General features: G+C 44.6%; 1 protein-coding gene across 2 annotated transcripts in view; it reads left to right on the forward strand.

Annotated features, from left to right (window-relative positions):
• LOC310873108 (serine/threonine-protein phosphatase 2A 55 kDa regulatory subunit B beta isoform) overlaps positions 1-20,000 on the forward strand; it is a 90,980-nt gene that overhangs the window by 59,743 nt on the left and 11,237 nt on the right. For both annotated transcript variants that reach the window (XM_083785404.1, XM_083785403.1), the window contains exons 2-6: positions 1,933-2,030; positions 5,556-5,721; positions 9,303-9,415; positions 17,431-17,608; positions 18,913-19,077. In XM_083785404.1, coding sequence (XP_083641530.1) covers positions 1,933-2,030; positions 5,556-5,721; positions 9,303-9,415; positions 17,431-17,608; positions 18,913-19,077 — 720 coding nt within the window. The remainder of the gene's footprint in view (positions 1-1,932; positions 2,031-5,555; positions 5,722-9,302; positions 9,416-17,430; positions 17,609-18,912; positions 19,078-20,000) is intronic.

The raw sequence follows: 20,000 nt of genomic DNA on the forward strand, positions 1-20,000 counted from the left end.
CTCTCACTTAGTAACATGTTTAAAATTATTGTTGGAGTTAGGCAGAGGGCTGAGACTGTGCCACGGTGTGTGTGTGTGTGTGTGTGACAGTCCAACGTTAGCGTGCTGTGCGTGCGCTGTACGTGTGTGTGCGTGCGTGCGCGCGCAAGCGAGCATGTGTGTGTGTGTGCGGTCAGAGTGCACGCTCAGCCCTGGGCTCTGCAGTAATTACAGTTGGCGCCGGTATCTCTCTTAAAGCCAGGCAGATGCATGTCCGTGAGGAGGAGAAGAAGAAGTACACCAAGGGTACGTCGTCACCTCGTTTTTACTTTTTGTATGAGGCTGCAGGATAATGGAGGAGGTATAGCCGTGTTAGATCTCACGGAGCACAGCAGAGATGGCACGGTGTCGCATTTTTAAAAAGCCTGATCCGTATATATATACTCGTGTGCCCCGCGGTGTCGTCGCACGCTGGAGAACAAAACAGCAGATCTGCAAGCTCACAACGTGCCGGCAGGACACGCCGCTGCTTTGATCTTGTGGATCGGCTTGTCTTTGTTTTGCGACCCACCACCACCGCCGGGGTATACTGTATTACACAGCAGTATATATAGGCATTAGCATTCCTCAGACACACTGCATGATTCTGCAGAAAAGTAATAGAAGCGCGGTCGTCGTTTAATTGAGTGTCCTTTAACCCATTCTGACCTGAGATCAGATTCATACGAGGTTTCCGCCGGACACACACTGGTCTGATGAACCCATTCTGACCTGAGATCAGATTCTAAAAATGTCAGTCGCTCTTCGATTTTTCAAAAATAGCAGACCTACAAGCTCGTATCGCGCCACTCGGTGGCGCGATACGAGCTTGTAGATCTGCTATTTTTAAATAGCTAAAGCATAACATGATGCCAACACCAAAATGGGTGCCCGGTCAGAATGGGTTAAGTGTAGACGGTCCGTTAAATCAGGTTCTCTTCACATCGGACCGCGTGTAGCCCACGCCGTAACGATGGTCTGGAGTCAGTTGTTATCAGACTCCAGCGGGTCTCCTGTGGGACGGATATTGATATCAAGTACCGTTAGGAGGAGAGAGAGAGAGCCAGAGAGAGAGAGAGAGAGAGAGAGAGAGATGAATGACACACTCGGTGAAGCGACCGTGGCACGCTTGAGGTGCATACGGAGGTAGGAACGTTATTATCTGACTGATCGTTTGGCGGTGTGTGTGTGTGTGTGTGTGTGGGGGGTCGGGGGGGTCTGCACACATGTGCGCGTGTGCATGACGTGTGTGCGTGGGGAGGGTTCATATGGTGATTTCTTCCACAATATTGTCTCTACCCCCCCCCCCATCCTACAGTATAGGTTCATATACCAAGGCTGGGTAATACATCGACCTTATTATCAATATTGTGATATGAAACGAGATATATAGCCAGTGTGGGATTTGGGGCTCTCATCACGTCGTGATATGGCTTGTGTTAGTGTTTAAAGGCTGCATTGATCACAGTAAAATGATGCAATTTTCTTAACACACCTGACTATTCTATAATGTTCTTTTTATTGTTATTATTTTTTACTCTATACCCACTTATATATGGGCATTACTATCAAAGAAAATCTCATTGTTCAGTCAACTGCAGTTATAGGTCCCCATCCATATACCACAAGGTATTTGGTCAGAACTATTGTGTGATAGTGTGATTTTGTCCGCATAGCACAGCACCGACCAATGACCATTTAGTTCCTGCTTATAGCCCTCCCTCTCTCTTCACACCAAATCTCTCGTCGCTGACGTTCCCACCCTGAGGTCTTTGCACTGCAGCAGGTTCACTCAAAAAGGCCTGTCTTCCTTTTCCTGACTGAAAGCTTGGATAGCGTTGTCTGTGTGTGTCTCCACTCTGACATTTTCTTCTCCCTCTCCCCCCTCTCCTCCTCTGCTTTCCCGTGCTGCAGCTGACATTATATCGACGGTGGAGTTTAACGCGTCGGGGGAGCTGTTGGCCACGGGGGACAAAGGAGGCAGGGTGGTCGTCTTCCAGAGGGAGCAAGAGGTAAGGCAGAGCCCGTTCGCACGCCGCCGCCGCACGTCGCACGCCATCGCAGCCTCCAGGAAGAGGAAACGGGAACTCTCCAGTGTGACCCCAAACGTCGTGCATCGTAACGGATCGAACGACCCATTTTCCTTGTTCCCATTTCATGCTTTTGTCGTACGACGGTGTCGTGCGGCGAAAACAGCAGATCGACAAACTCCACACATTCCACCGCCGTGTTATGAGTTTGGTGATTGTTGTTGGCTATTTCCAGAAAAAGCTTTCACCACAATAACAGACAACTTAAAAGACACTAATATAGAGCCTTGAGGGACTCAAGGCTCAACCATATGGGATTTCAGTAGTTAGGGAAAATGCTGATGCATGGGTTGAGTCTTTATATACATATACATACATTATATATATATATATCCACTGACATTTAAATGATTAAAGTTTTAGACATGATTTTCAGTCACGTATATGGTGAGGTCAGTGGCAGGTCAGACAACGGCAGTCAGACAGATTTAGCCACAATAATCCTTGATGTTAACGCCATCATTTCTTGAATCGGATTAGACATCACATTCACATGCTCTGAATGGAACGGAACTAGCTGTTGACCAGCACATGATCATCGTCCACTCAGCGGCGCTTTATTGCATGATCCACATGTTGCTTGCAAGCCAAAATATACTTCCTCATATTCATGCATTCATTCATTCCATACTAATGTATGGGCTATACAAAGTAGAGTAGGAAAATACCACTGTCCCCGAGGCTGAAACGAAGAACATGGCAACATGGGAAACCTTGCAAGTAGTAATCTGATTAAACAGATGTGAAATATCTCCAAGCATTATTTTACCTTCACTGGTTTTACCTCTTATGTCCGGGCCCCGGACCCCCGTCTGCAATGATTTGGTTCCGTGGATGGACCCCAGGAAAAAAAAAAAAAGATTGTAAATCTATTCTTACAAGTGAGAAGTTGTACCCAACACATGGCAAGAAACCCAAAGCCACAACAGCTACGTCACTATTGCAACACCCACAACACCATCTTACACACTACACCCACACACACTCACACGGCAGTGACGTCACACACTTACCTTCGCAGTGTTCGGGACCTATCTCCTCCTATCGTGCCCAACGCCAACACTCAACAACACCCGCCAAACACTGGTCATTGCACTGGCACCAAAAATGCCCCCCTTCCACACTCACGCCGCCAATGCATTTGTTTACTACAAACACTATCGCCCGAAGCACCCACACCCCCGGAACACTAACCACTGTTGCCCTTTCACCACGCAAAATTCGCCAGGTCTATGCAAGTGAGCACAAATTACATGTGAGAAAATTCATTCACAAGCCCACAAATGCCATTCAAATGCCATTCAACACACACTACGACTCGCTTACAATTCGCGAACCTGGCAACTACTACCCCGTCTTTTAATTGGCTAATAGCTCTCAGCCTGTGCTGCTCTGATCTCCGAGTCTCCCTGACAGTCCTGTCCACTGTCCGCAGGAGAAAAAAACAAGGAAGGAGAGGAATTTTCGCCTCACGATTTTGCTTATTCCTTCTAAATCTCTGTATATAAAATATCGCTCACTCAGCGAATCTCTTAGTTACATCAACATTGTTCTTCGACAGTAGTTGGTTTGTGACAAACTATTACAATTACACCGTTCGAATTCGCCATTTCGCATGCCAGCCATACTGCCGAGTACTTTTGATTGCGCACACACACACGCACACCTGGAAGCCACGATCTCTCTCTCTCTCGCCACGCCACGCACGCACGCACGCACACACACACACACACACACACAGGAATAGCCATGCAGGCTATACACGGCGGCAGCGAGACAGGACGTTATAATCTTGAGTTTCATTAAATAACTGTCTTTCTCCGCACGAGCACGTGCGCACACAACATTATTCAAGTGAAATGCCTAACGCCAATATTGGGCTAATATAGGCTACCAATATGTGGGTAGCCTACAGGGATTTACCCACGGAATGAATATATATATATATATATATATATATAAATAATAATCTATACCAGGGCTGCCCACACTTTTTTTACCTTTCATTTTTTTATTCTTTATTTACCCAGGGAAGTAGCTGAGCACAGGTGCTCATTTTCAGCAACGCCCTGCACATCGAAACACACACACACACACACATACACACACACACACACACACACACACACACACACACACACACACACACACACACACACACACACACACACACACACACACACACACACACACACACACACACACACACACACACAAAATGTCATGTCAAAGGTACCTCTGGACGCCACACCTCTGATGGGTGGGGTTTAGTCTTAAGGGGTGTGTTTCTTTCACCCACTGTGTAATACAATAAATGGACGGTAGGTGGCAGTAGTACAGAGGCCAGAGCAACTATAAGACAAACGCACATGGAATGCGAAATAGAGGGGGGGAAATGGAAATCGTAGGATTTTTGGTATTTGACTATGCTACTGATGATTGTACGCAACAACAAGTATTGCATTGTGTGTTTGAGCTGACAGGCCCTTTTTGATGTCAATCAATCAAGTCATCTCAGGTCATCTCAAGCGGCAGATGCAAAAATCGTTTTTTTATATTCAAATTATATATATTTTTAGGGCCATGTTATGTGGTCTACCTGCAAAGCCTTTGTGATCTATACTGGTAGATCCTGATCTACCTTTTGGGCACCGCTTAACGTCAGATCAGCGGTTTTGTCGGCCAGCGCCAAAAATGCTCCCCGACAGCATAATCCGAGCAAATACCGGGCAGTGTGTATGAGCCATAACGTGTTGACTACACTACACTAATAAGGACACATAATAATAACTAATAACACATCCGTTACTACATGTGAAGTCAACTTCTTTCCATAGTGCGCGGCAACGTAACTCTGGGATGAGCGGCCGCGAAATTCTAGTGTTTCAATATTTTTAGAATATTTTTAACAATGGCAGATCTACAAGCTCACAGCACATAACATATTAACTAATATCTCCTCACCCCATGCGATTAAAAATGTTTTAATCAATCAATCAATCAATCAATCAATCAATCTGTCTTCTTTTTAACCCTTTTTGTTTTGTTTAGTGACTGTATTATTCCTGATTATACAACAGGTCGTTTTGAGGAAGCAATCTCATTGGTTGAAACAGCTTTCTAGCCGTGCTTAAACCACGATAGAGGAACGGCTAATCAAAACAAAGAATTCAGCCGTGCTTTTCTCTCAGAGCGCAGCAGACTCGGTGGCTAGGCTAGCTAGTTTCTTGGGACACAATACATATCATTTTGGGGGTCCTTGACACGAAAAAGGTTGAGAACGACTGACATACAGTAGAAACATGAGGTATTTCAGAAAACTGTCTGAAAAACTGGATTTAGAAGGCATTTATAGAATCGTTCCCAGGTCAAAATGGGTTAATGACGATAACACCCTCTCGTGTAACATTGCTTAAATAAAAATATCTCTCCGTCTCCCCCCTGCAGAGTAAGAGCCAGCCACAGCGCAGAGGCGAGTACAACGTCTACAGCACCTTCCAGAGCCACGAGCCCGAGTTCGACTACCTGAAGAGCCTGGAGATCGAGGAGAAGATCAACAAGATAAGATGGCTGCCGCAGCAGAACGCCGCCTACTTTCTGCTGTCCACCAACGGTAAGCTAGCTGGGCCCAGGAGAGCATAGTGTGAGTGACGACGGACCAGCGCTTCTCAACCTCTTGTCTGGGGGCCCCCCTCTGGTGGGCTGTGAGGAGAGTTGCAAGTGGGCACCGAAATGATTGGCAAAATAAAAACGAAGATTTGAATGATGCAATAACGCAAATACCAATATATATATACACAGTATAATATTAAATATATATAAAGAATTTCATGGTCTTTTTTCTTTTCTTTAAAACCTTAGAAAAATAAGTTTTCAAGTTGTAGCGCGCCACCGAGTGGCGCGCTACAAGCTTGTAGGTCTGTTATTTTTGAGAAATCGTGACACAAATCGCGGCACAAATCTTTGAATATATATTCTTTCAGAGGACTTTCAACGTCAGGCCTAAATGGGTTTTAAGGCCCCTACAGTACAGTACATGCTCCAATTGTAGCCATCCATCCAACCACCTCACAAATGCCTTCCATATTTGTGGGCTCTTTTCCAGAAAAAGGTTGAGAACCACTGCAGTAGATGCTATAGTAATATAGTCCGCGTGTTGGTTACTTGTTCACGTTATGCTGCATGTTATTTAGACTAGATTTGATGTCTATTTGGAGATTTCATTTTCTGTATCCACGGTAGTTGCTAGAAGAACAACGGTGAGAACACCCGCTAACAAACCTATACGCCCATTGCTTTGGAAACCAATTAGTGTTTGTATGCGGGTTCTTTTGAAACCCTCCTAATTTGTTTTAACAATGAAAACTGGGAGATTGTTTTCAATCTCTAATTGAGCAAATCGTTTTAGAGACACATTTACCCTGACTATGGTGCTAATGCCATTTACTCTGACTGATATTGCATAAGCGTAAGCCGCTCCGGCTGACACAGTGTCTGCTAAATGATTGTAATCATTGATTGAATTGGACACAGGTGTTGGTGTCCTGTGCTAATATGGCGACTGTTGCAAACACATGACAGCATGAGAGGGTCCAGGTTTTTTTTTGTGGTGGGATTTGTTATTGACATTGAGAGGGTAATTTTGAGACTCTCCCTCTGTACATACTGGTATACACACACGTGTGCGTGTGCGTGTGTGTGTGGCTGCGTGTGCGTGTGTGTATATATATATACCATCAGTCAAGGTGAACATACTCAGGGTGACAGAAGGCAAATAGAATATAGCCATGCACTGTACATTTATCTTGAAGCAAACTGTTACTAATACCACACCAGAATCTCTACAGTCTTCTCACTACATGTGTTCCACTTGACTGAGCCTGTGCCAACAGCAGACACCAGGAAGATTAAAACCTACATGCATGGCTGCAGCCACATCACACACGCACGGCACACGCATGCGCATGCACACACACACACACACACACACACACACACACACACACACACACACACACACACACACACACACACTCTCTGTTTCTATACTTGTGAGGACATCAACATTTTATTAGGACACCGGTTTTCTGAATGGCATTTTTCATGATTTTTGGCATTTTTAACCGTAAGCCTATAAAAGCCAACATATAGCATGATTGACAAGCTCACAATGCATAGCGCTGCGTTGTGAGCTTATAGACAAATCCGTGGAGCGGCTGCCCTGTACCATGTACCATGGCCATGAATATGTATGATACCGCCACGCAAGTATAAATCATATGATTTTTTTTTAAACTTTTGATATGTATAGTGGATTTTGGGTCTAGCACTCCACTGAGAAAACCCATTTCTGAGGTGCAACCTCTTGTTCTTATTTCGGTATAAATCATCATGAACTCTGATTCCAACCCCTAAACATGAACTCTAAAAATGTCTAATCCAAAAACCAAAAGCGAAATCTTTTTTCTAATTGTAAATCACTCCCTCAACCTTCCTGTAAAAGTCAGTTGTATCCATAAAACAACCATTTCTTTCTTGTGAGACGGTCATCGCACTACACTCCACACTACACTTGTCGGGACATTTGAGGCTCCATTTTCGTCACCACAAACCCTTTTACTATTTTGCTAAACATTTTTGAATAGTTTAAATTGGCCAGTCTACAAGCTCACAACGTGTCAATGTAGATTGGCTAGTTGAACTATTCAAAATTGTTTTTCAAAATAATAAAAAAAAGGCAAAGAAGTTTAGGCATAAGGGGTTTAGCGGGTGACGAAAATGAAGCCCTTGGTCCTCACAAGTATACACAAGCAATACAAACACATACACCCCCCCCACACACACACACACACACATACACACACACGCAGGCACGCGCGCGCGCACGCACGCACACACACTGGGCAGACATGACAGCTTGCAGATTGTCAGCATCATGCATGGTTGCCACGGCGGTGCTGTAGCGGTTGCTGCAGCAGATGGAGGGTCCCGTGGCGAGCTATATACTCTCTGACCTGAGACCAGCTCTCGTCCACGCCGCTGTCATCCTCATGTCCACTGGACCAGGCAGGGTCGTAACATGTTGTTCATGTATACAATGGCGGAAAGTAACAAAGTACTTATTTAAGCAATATTACACGAGAGGGTGTGGTTTAACGTGATTATTGCCACGACAGTGATGCGGTCAGGAACGAGACGAAAATCGCTGAAAAGATATATATATATATATATATATATATATTTTTATTTTTTTTTGCGGCTTACGCCTTTTATTGATTTTTTTGAAGGGACAGACAGTAGGCTGACAGGAAACGGGAGAGAGATGGGGGGATGACATGCAGTAAAGGCCGTGTCGGGTCCGGGAGTCGAACCCGCGGCACACTGCGACTGGATTACCAGTCCGGTGCCCAGACCGTTACGCTACGGCCTGGGCCAAGATATATATTTTTAATGACAGATTTTGTCACTACGACCACAGATGTCCCAAGAAACTAGCTAGCCTAGCCACCGAGTTTGCTAGCGCTCTGGGAAAACACTGAGCCAGCCTATAACGGCGTGCCGCAGGTTCGACGGCCTTTGCCGCGTGTCTGTCAGATTACTTTCAACCTATCAATAAAGGGAGAAGAGGTTTTTACACCACTGTTTATGTAACACTGGACTGTTAAGAGTTTTAAAACCCATTTTGGGTCGGAAACCCCTTTTGGTGTTAGCATTATGTTATGCTTTAGCTATGGAAAAAATAGCAGATCTACGAGCTTGCAGGTCTGCTATTTTTTTTTATTATCAAAGAACGACTGACATTTTCAGAAAACCGTCAGGATGTAGAAGACGTTTTAGAATCTGATCTCAGGTCAAAATGGGTTAAAGTTGTCGAGAGTCTTTTTTGTTTCGCGGAGGGGGGGGGGGGGGGGGATAATGGACTGTTGGTACTTGGTCGATTGATGTCGATGTCGACATGAGAATCTTCACGGCACCGTTGTTCACCGTTGTTCATCAACCAGGCTGTGGCTGCTGCCCAGAAACATGCCAGATTGAACAGCAACCCCCCCGCTCGCTTCCTGCATATCACGCTCACTGTGGGGAGGCATTTGTAACTGTAGTTTTGTGTGTGTGTGTGTACGTGCATGCGTGCGTGTGTGTGTGTGTGTGTGTGTGTGTGTGTGTGTGTGCGCGCGTGTGTGTGTGTCCTCCCAGACAAGACGGTGAAGCTGTGGAAGATCAGCGAGAGAGACAAGCGTCCAGAAGGATACAACCTGAAAGATGATGACGGACGCATCAGAGACCCATCGACCATCACATCACTGCGGGTGAGGGGACGCATGCACGCACACACACACGCACGCATGCACACACACACTCACACACACACACACACGCACGCACACACACTCACATACACACACCCCACACGCACGCACGCACACCGCAAAAACCATCTCACATAGCTCAACAACTGGATGGAAACTATCTCCGCTGAAATGTGAAACCATAGTTTGAGTTATTTGCGCTGCAAACAAAAATAAATACCTGCACACTATAACTTACATTGGTATAGTATATATTGCAACGTTTGGGTGCCAGTCCTTCATCAGGCAAATAAATCATCTTTGTGTGATGAATTGCAACTTTTGAGCCATTCAACCCCCTCCCATTCAGCTTCGTCAAGAAATTGACGAGTGATTAGAGTGTTCTTCTGTCCTGAGACATGTGCATAGTCAACATTTCCAAATGTATTTTTTTGCATGTGTGCAAAAAAGAAAAAACATACTCCAAAAAAGTATTTTTGGAGTAAAACAGAAAAGGTTATTGGTTCATTACTTTCTATGTAGTATTATAATATACTGTACATTTATGATAAGTAGTGTGCGGAGTTAGTTCAGTCAGGTAATAGGTATACACGAGGGGTTAATACGCTGCACTAATACTCAGTGTTATGCAAGACCCACACGTCACATGCTGATGTGGCAGCTGCAACTGACCAATTGGGCGGGGTAATTAAGCTCACCTACTGTATAAGTCTGCGTTCTTCCTGCGTTCCTGGTTGTTGTTATGCGCTGTTTGCTCCCACCGCCACCCTAGCCTGGGCACCATTTCATTTCGGTATATGATCCGGGCGGGAGCGGATGATATCGTACAGGCAGGAACAACAGGCGGCAACTTCCTTTTCCCTCAAACCGATTTTTCTCAATAAAAGCTACAGGCTACGAGAGCTTTTGTTGAGGGAAAATGAAGGAACCTTCCTTTTCCCTCGCCTGTTGTTCCTGCCTGTCGACTACAAAACAATACTACAACACGACGTAACGATATCATCCGCTCCCGACAGGATCATACGGACTTTTGAAACAGAGACCAGGCTTTCCTCCGAGGTGGTGGAAAGCCTGGTGAGGCGAGGTTACCGCCACCCTAGCACCACCAGTGGGCTCTGCTATTAGTTCTGTTGCCCATGGGGGGTTGTTATTGTATACCTATATCCTAGCTCTGGTCCATAGCCTTCTACTGCTTCGATTCAGGCTAAGTAGTCCACTAAGGAAAGTAGTCTTTCTATTGACACAACCCATCTTTGTATTGGTGAGTAGGTCAAACGTTCGTGAGATTTCCACAAAAGCGGAGAGGCTGGTCTGATTTCGATTTGAGATTTAAAACGGAAAGTCACATAGCCTTACTGCAGGGCAGAATCGAAGCAGTAGAAGGCTATATGGACCAGAGCTAACCTATATCCCTGCTCTTAATGGTTTTAATGATCTAATTGTTTCAATTGTGTCTAATTGTGCTAACTGTCTGTGCTCAGCGGGGAGATTTTTTTTTTTAGCAGAGCCAAGATGAAATATTATATCCACACTTGAATTCTCATTCTTTTATAATAAATATTGGTTCAATCTATTTGTGAGTTATCTGACTGAACTGATTTGAGCTTTAAAAGCAATGTCTTTGATTGATTTAACTATCGGGGCGGATTCCGAGGCACCAGATTGATTTGGCGACGTCAGAATCTTTTTTTAGCAACTTTAGATTGATTTTGAAATAAACCAGGCTGATTTTGAAGCATTTCCACAATGGGCTGATTTAGCAACATCAGGTTGATTTCGTGACATCAGGCGATCGAATTGTGGCAGCAAGATGATTCAGGAACGGCAGGTCAATTTAGAAACTGATTTTGGTAGAGACAGGCCATATTATGGGCTGATGAACTATAGTTCATGCAGTTTACGAAATGATGACCGTAGAAATGAACAAAATACCCTGATTAATCCATTAAAACAGAAATGCCTCCCACTTGCTACAATAAAACCTAGACACCCGTATCAGTCCTCGTAACGAGGAATACAAGCGTAATGTGATTCAGTATAGCCCAGGGTAAGAGAGGCCTCTTTCATCATACTGACTGGTAAACCGCTTTTCTGTTGGGGAGGGAACCAGAAACTCATAAGTCAGTAATTATAATATACTAATAATATCCCTCGGGGGCAAGAATTGAGAATTGTGGCTTCTACTACAGTATAGCCATTAATAGTTTATGAGTGCAGAGAATGTTAAATCTTTCACCAGCGCTATGCGATATTGCACTTAGTGGGTCATGGACAGGAACCGTTCAAATGCGTCAGTGTAGTATATCCACACATCCTATATCGTATGAATATACTGTAGATACAGTATATTATGCTGTATATACATACAATATACAGTATGTAAGTAGTATAACATGCAAATGCATTATTTCAATATATTTATTTGCCTTGCACATTTATAGACAAACATTCACGACAGCAATTCAACAGTGCTTTTACCAAGACGCACGGAAGACGCACGGAAAAGGGATTGCAGGTTATGAAAAAGGAATTAAAGTAATAAATATATATAATATGATAATTATATAATATAAATATAAATTTGGTGTTAGCATTATGTTATGCTTTAGCTATTGAAAAATAGCAGATCTACAAGCTCATAGCGCGCCACCGAGTGGCGCACTACGAGCTTGTAGGTCTGCTATTTTTTTTGAAAAATCGAAGAACGACCGACACAGAAACACAGCTTCTTCAGAAAACTGTCAGGACGTAGTCGAAGACATTTTTAGAATCTGATCTCAGGTCAAAACGGGTAAAAAAATGCAACGGCGCACTTTGTAGTTTCATGCAGGAGAAACACAGTTAGTTCGTCCCATTTTCAGAACACGATTGATGTCCTGCGTTCAGCCTCGATGCTGATGGTGTTCCCTGTGGGCTCCGAACACACAATCAAGTGTTCCAGACCTAGAGAGTGACTGATCGATATGTGCACTGAAATGAATACCATGACCAGAGCATCATCTTCTCTCTCTCTCTCTCTGTCTCTGTCTCTGGCTGTCTCTCTCTCTCTGTCTCTCTCTCTCTGTCTCTGTCTCTGGCTGTCTCTCTCTCTCTGTCTCTCTCTCTCTCTCTCATCCTTATCACTCTGCTACCTCCTGCTCTTTAATTTTCACACAAAGAGCCCAAGCAGACAGTGTAGTGTGTCTGTATTCAGTGTGTGTGTGTGTGTGTGTGCAGCATCCCTGCCATAACACATTAGTGGGGTGTTCAGCGTGTCGGACCCTCTCTTTGTGTGCGCGTCCGGGCCGGGGGGGATCACAGCCACCTGGGGGGGACAGGCCAGCATTGTGTGTGATAATCCTGTTTCAGGGGAGAGGGATGAGGAACCCCGCCGAGGAGGGAATGATATTTAAGAGAAAATGAAGAAAAAGGTCTGCGGTACTTAACCCATTTGAGAACCTGAGATCAGATTCTAGAAATGTCTTCTATACATCCTGACAGTTTTCTGAAAAAGCTATGTTTCTATACGTCGGTCGTTCTTCAGGTTTTTCAAAAACAGCAGACCTACAAGCTCGTAGCGCGCCACTCGGTGGCGCACTACGAGCTTGTAGATCTGCTATTTTTCAATAGCTAAAGCATGACATGATGCTAACACCAAAAGGGGTTCCTGCCCAAAATGGGTTAAAAAGAAATACTGCATCAACACATCCATATTGGAAGACCAAACCATGTATTTGTCATCCAATACATCCAAGATCATTGATTGAGTCAACCAGCTGGAAGTATTTGGCATTTTCATTGGTTGATTGGTTGATTGAATAACAAAAGGATAACACAGGAGAGAGGGGGGGGGGGGGCTTGTTTCCATTATGGTCCATTGTATATTCACTCACTGTATATTAACGCAATAGTGATGCATTATTTTCTATTTTTCTTAACCCATTCTGACCGGGCACCCATTTTGGTGTCAGCATCATGTTATGCTTTAGCTATTTAAAAATAGCAGATCTACAAGCTCATATCGCGCCACCGAGTGGCGCGATACGAGCTTGTAGGTCTGCTATTTTTTGAAAAATCGAAGAACGACTGACATTTTTAGAATCTGATCTCAGGTCAGAATGGGTTAATCAGACCAGTGTGTGTCCGGCGGAAACCTCGTATGAATCTGATCTCAGGTCAGAATGGGATAGTGAGCACTAGTGACGTGCTCAAAGCAGGGAGGCCGTGGTCAGATGTTTGTCTGTAGTGAGTAGTTCTGAGCAGTGAGCACTATAGTGACGTGCTCAAAGCAGGGGAGGCCGCGTGGAGTTCAAGTGCTTTAGGATCCCGTGGAGTCAGAATGGGGGTCAGTCTGCAGGCCGAGGCGTGTGTCGCCGTGTCTTATCAGAAGCATGCATGGGGGTGCATGGATGCAGGGTTACAGGTTAATACCGAGCCATGTCTCTCTCGCTCCGCGTGCAGCCGCTTGAATGACAGAGAAATGAACGCACCACCCGCCGAGCTACAGCAGCCCACTGCACTGCACTGCCCTCCCTCCCTCTCTCTCCATCACTCTCTCTCTCTCTCCATCTCTCTCTCTCTCTCTCGCTCTCTCTCTCTCTCTCCATCAATGTCCGCCACGGAGGGAAGAAGAAAGAGTAGAAGAAGCAGTTGATTTGTTCTCCTCCATCACTCCCACCCCCCCTCCCCCTTCTTTCTTTTGTGTGAGGTTTATCTTGGAGGGTGGGGGGGGAGCTGGGAGTCTTTGAAGCTGTGTGTGTGTGTGTGTGTGTGTGTGTGTGTGTGTGTGTGTGTGTGTGTGTGTGTGTGTGTGTGTGTGTGTGTGTGTGTGTGTGTGTGTGTGTGTGTCATCATTTTAATTCAGCCGAGTATAGTTATCATTCCTCAGCAGGAACCAGTGATGCCTTCAGGCCATGGCTCCTCTCCTCCTCCTCCTCCACCACCCTCTCTCCATCTCTCTCTCTCTCTCTCTCTCTCTCTCTCTCTCTCTCTCACTCACATTGGCTGGGTTTCTCGAACGCAAGTGGTGTTTGTACTTGTACTGCCGCACATGCTCAGTTGCTCCTCTAGGCCGCACACAGAAGCCTGTGAACATAGACATTTCGTGCATAGATGTGCAACGCAATGGTAGGCCTCAGGTCTACCGTTCTGAAATGTAATTTAATGATATTCGGACTGCTGGACAGCTGACAGTAGGCTCTCTTTACTCTTTATTATTTATCTTGCACATACTTTAAATGTGCTTGAGAGTCCAATACGGCAAACTTCACTATTTTTTGGGGGGTCAAATTTACGTTATCGTTGCACTTGCAGTTTAAAGGTATATTCAGTGATTTCACTAAAAAAACCTTAGGTTTCGTTTTTGGCTGTGGGACCCAGCCTTTCGTCCAATCAGGATAGAGAGTCAAAAACGAAACCTAAGGTTTTTTGACCCCCAGGGGTTAACTGGGGACAGGGAGGAACTCCTTATATGGCCAGCACACTCTATAGTAGGGAGGATTATCACAACAAAACAAAAAAATAAGTGATATTTGAATTAAGTGAAATCACTGAATATACCTTTAAAGCACCAAGTTGATTTGAAAATTCCATCTGAAAATTGTCTCTGGAGAATCATTTAACAATTATTGATACATGAAGGACATTGAACATGTCTATGACTATGTCTATGACAGGACAATGATGTTTCGCAAACGTTGTAAATTAAAGTCTGCATGTCGATGGTTACGATTTCAAAACAAAGCCATTCACAGAATAATTGTGTGGCCGAAGCTGTGAATAAATTAGACATACAGTGTAGAAAAATGCATTTGCAAAACCTTGTAAAGGTCATCCATGCTTTCATTTAGTTACCCATTCTGACCGGGCACCCATTTTGGTGTTAGCATCATGTTATGCTTTAGCTATTGAAAAATAGCAGATCTACAAGCTCATATCGCGCCACCGAGTGGCGCGCTACGAGCTTGTAGGTCTGCTATTTTTGTAAAATCGAAGAGCGACTGACATTTTTAGAATCTGATCTCAGGTCAGAATGGGTTCATCAGACCAGTGTGTGTCCGGCGGAAACCTCGTATGAATCTGATCTCAGGTCAGAATGGGTTAAATGACTACAAGTCCCTGCACTCGGGTCTCAGTAACAAGGCAGTGTCTCCTATAACGATCTTCAAATTCAGCTGCTAGATTATTAACCAATTCTAAGAAACATGACCATTTACACCCCATGCTACGAGATTTTACTGATGACTTTTAAAGTCTCGTAAGGGCAGCCTCGCCATTGTATTTGAGATATTATGCTGGTGCATTACGAGTGCAGCCTTATAGATCCTCACATAGGGCTCTCTTGGGTGTTCCTAAAAAACTTGTCTCGTCACCCGGTGTGATCCGTTTTATTCGCTGCCGGGGCCCCTAGGCAGTGTCGTCTTTTAAATCCCTTCTGAAAACCTTATATCAAGGCCGTTTTCTTCGTTTTTATTGCCTATTTTTTATCTGCGTTTATTTCCTAATTTCTATGTGTCTAAATTTGTTTCAATTGATTTTAATGACATTTTTGTGTCCCCTTATCGCTGCATTTTATCTTGCTATTAACTAAAGCAAGATAGAGCACTTTGAGAAATATAAATTAAATAAAGCAAGATAAAGCACCTATAAAGCACTTAAGCCTGTTTCGTTCAATAAATAAAGTTATTCTGTATTGCTGCTGTATTAAGTGGTCAGATAACTCGGATGGGTGCATTTAACCCATTCTGACCGGGCACCCATTTTGGTGTTGGCATCATGTTATGCTTTAGCTATTTAAAAATAGCAGATCTACAAGCTCATATCACGCCACCGAGTGGCGCGATACGAGCTTGTAGGTCTGCTATTTTTGAAAAAAATCGAAGAACGACTGACATTTTTAGAATCTGATCTCAGGTCAGAATGGGTTCATCAGGACCAGTGTGTGTCCGGCGGAAACCTCGTATGAATCTGATCTCAGGTCAGAATGGGTTAATAAGCATTTGTATTGTATTGATCAATCAACCGACTGGCTTAGTCCAATGGAACAAACATAGTACATAGAGTATCCCAATGAAAACTAACTTTTCAAGGTTTTTAAAGATAAGAATACCATACAGTTCTTTTCTTTTTGACATAATAAAAAAGGTTGTTAGTGTTATTCTATCATTCAAATCTTTAGTGTTTGCCAATTAGTTTTGGGGCCCACTTAACAATACTCTTGCAGCCCACCTGTGAGCCCTGAGCCACAGGTTGAAATTCACTGAACTTTAAGTGGTTTAGGCACAGACCTAATGAGGATGTCATGGGGTTCCTGACTCAACATGACTCATAACAACCCCGTGTGATTTCCTTTTCTCTGCACCACGTCATTCCTGTTTTCCTCCTCTGTATTATCCAATAAAACAGAAAAATCGAATTAAAAATAAAACTGAAATCCCTTATAAGAACAGATTCCACGTGACACAAGCTTTTTCTGTAGCAAATGTCATGCGGATGCCTGGAGGTATAAGAGTGAAGTGAGGTTATTTTCAGAAGACTGTAGTCATTAAAGTCTACTCAGTTTTCATTTGGTTCAGAGATTACCCGAATGTTATAGGACTGACATGTTGGATCTTATATAATAATTTTAATCCAACTGTTTGACCTACTTCTGATTGGACGTGTAGTGTATGGCTGCACCATACTTAGTCAAATATAGTTTGGACACAACATATTTGACGAACACAGTTTTGAATTGATTGATTTGAAGTGGCCCAGCCCTATAGTGTCATTGAAGCCAAACGGTTCGTCCTCCTCCTCTTTGGTGGGCGGCGTTGGCCGAACGGTTTGCGGAGCGGTTTTGATACCGGAATGGTCGCCAGTTCGAATCCCCGGACCGGCACGTTAAAATCACCACCGCTGAAGTGCCCTCGAGCAAGGCATTGAACCCCCTACCATGAAATGTTCTATGAGCAGGGTGTGGCTGTAAAAAACGAGCTTAGTCCACTTCCCTGGGTAACCAAAGAACCTTCTTTGCTTTGCTTTGGTCTCCTGTATAGGTGCCGGTGCTGCAGCCCATGGACCTGATGGTGGAGGCCACGGCCAGGCGCGTGTTCAGCAACGCACACACCTACCACATCAACTCCATCTCCGTCAACTCCGACCTGCAGACCTACATCTCCACCGACGACCTGCGCATCAACCTGTGGAACCTGGAGATCACCGACCGCAGCTTCAGTATCCTTCAGCAGCGTCGAGGGCATGCACACACACGCTCGTTCGAAAGCATGCGCGCACGCACGCACACACACACACACACACACACACACACATGCACACATGCACGATAAGACATATAGTACACACGACAGAGATTTACTGTTTAACCCATTCTGACCTGAGATCAGATTCATACGAGGTTTCCGCCGGACACACACTGGTCTGATTAACCCATTCTGACCTGAGATCAGATTCTAAAAATGTCAGTCGCTCTTCGATTTTTCAAAAATAGCAGACCTACAAGCTCGTATCGCGCCACTCGGTGGCGCGATATGAGCTTGTAGATCTGCTATTTTTAAATAGCTAAAGCATAACATGATGCTGACACCAAAATGGGTGCCCGTTCAGAATGGGTTAAAAGTAGAGATGGACAATCGGTAGCGTATCGAAATCGGCCACATCGGCCATACAAAATGCCCTGTCGAAATGGTCAAAAAATAATCTGTTATTTTCACAGATATTGACATAATTGTTTTTTTTTTAAACATGTTTATTGATTTTTCTTTACAACATAGTCATTTCAAAGCAATTGTTGACATATATGTCCCCCCCCCCCCCCCACATCCCCATGGCAGCACAAATACAAAACAAAATCTTCAAAGAAACATTAGGAATTGTCCATAAATACAGAACAAATTTAAAAAAGAAATAACAACACTCTCTTTGCATCTCTATTTAAAAGCTATACAACCCAGAACTTATTTTGATGAATTAAACATTATTTTAACCAATCTTGTATGGCAGAGTATGTTAATACACTGTAAATGGTAAATGGTGCATTTATATAGCGCCTTTATCCAAGGCGCTTTACAGAGATTGTGCATTACATTCACCCATTCACACACACATTCATACACCGATGGCAGGGGAAACCATGCAAGGCACCAACTAGCACATCGGGAGCAATTAGGGGTTCAGTGTCTTGCTCAAGGACACTTCGACAGTAACTCTGGGGGAGCCCGGGTTCGAACTGGCAACCTTACGGTTACCATCCAGGCACTCTACCCCTGAGCCACCGCCGCCCACTGTACTATAACTAGTACATCTGCAGTGGCCGGAGGTGGCCTGTCTATACTCTTCCCTGGGACATTTAGACGCCGGTGGGACAATGATCGGTAGATGATATTTGGTCTCCCACGTGGGTTCGAATCCCGCAAGGGGGGACAGAGCGGCTTATACGCATTGCAGTCCAACACATTACCATAGCCAACTATAGCACCGGGCCGTAGCGTTCTCCTTCCTTAGCGTCCCGTCCCTCTCAGACATCGTGGACATCAAGCCGTCCAACATGGAGGAGCTGACGGAGGTCATCACGTCGGCAGAGTTCCACCCGCAGCAGTGTCACACGCTGGCCTACAGCAGCAGCAAGGGCTCCATACGGCTGTGTGACATGAGGCAGGCCGCGCTCTGCGACAAGCACTGCAAATGTGAGTTCTGCACGGCGGGGACATTAGCCCATTCTGACCTGAGATCAGATTCATACGAGGTTTCCGCCGGACACACACTGGTCCTGATGAACCCATTCTGACCTGAGATCAGATTCTAAAAATGTCACAGTCGTTCTTCGATTTTTCAAAAAATAGCAGACCTACAAGCTCGTAGCGCGCCACTCGGTGGCGCGCTATGAGCTTGTAGATCTGCTATTTTTAAATAGCTAAAGCATAACATGATGCCGACACCAAAATGGGTGCCCGGTCAGAATGGGTTAGTTACACAGTCAAACCCATTGTTCAATTTATTATTATTATTATATTAAGGTTATATTTTTTTGTAACGAGATGAACCCAAGTGGAACGGTGAGGTTACAGGGAGTGAAGAAGGTGGAGGACTTTTAAGTACTTTTAGGGTCAACATTTCAGAGCAATGGAAGAGTGTGGAAAAGAGGGGACGAAGTATAGGTTGCATGGAATGGGTGGAGAAAAGTGCCAGTTGTGATGTGTGATAGGAAAATATCAGCAAGATAAAAAGGGAAGGGGCGCCCGCTGGCCTATAGTGGTCCAGTCGCATGCCACATATAGGCTCTAGGCCTATATGTGCGTTGCGTGTTCGAGTCCCGTTTGCTGCATGTCTCTCCCCTTCTCGCTGAGGATGTTGAGGTTCTCTCTGGGAGTAACAGGGAAGGATGGATAGGATCAGGAACGAGTTACATCAGAGGGGACAGCGCATGTCAGGTGTTTTTTGGAGATAAAGCCATGAGAGAGGCCAGACTGAGATGGTTTGGACACGTACAGAGGAGGGATAGTAGGGTATATCGCTAGAAGGATGTTGAGGTTGGACCTGCCAGGCAGGAAGGAGGCTGAGAGGAAGACCAAAGAGAATCTTCCTCTCACTTGGATGTAGTGAAGTTAGT

The sequence above is a fragment of the Protomyctophum parallelum genome, assembly GCF_964188405.1.
Source record: "Protomyctophum parallelum genome assembly, chromosome: 16".
Taxonomy (NCBI): domain Eukaryota; kingdom Metazoa; phylum Chordata; class Actinopteri; order Myctophiformes; family Myctophidae; genus Protomyctophum; species Protomyctophum parallelum.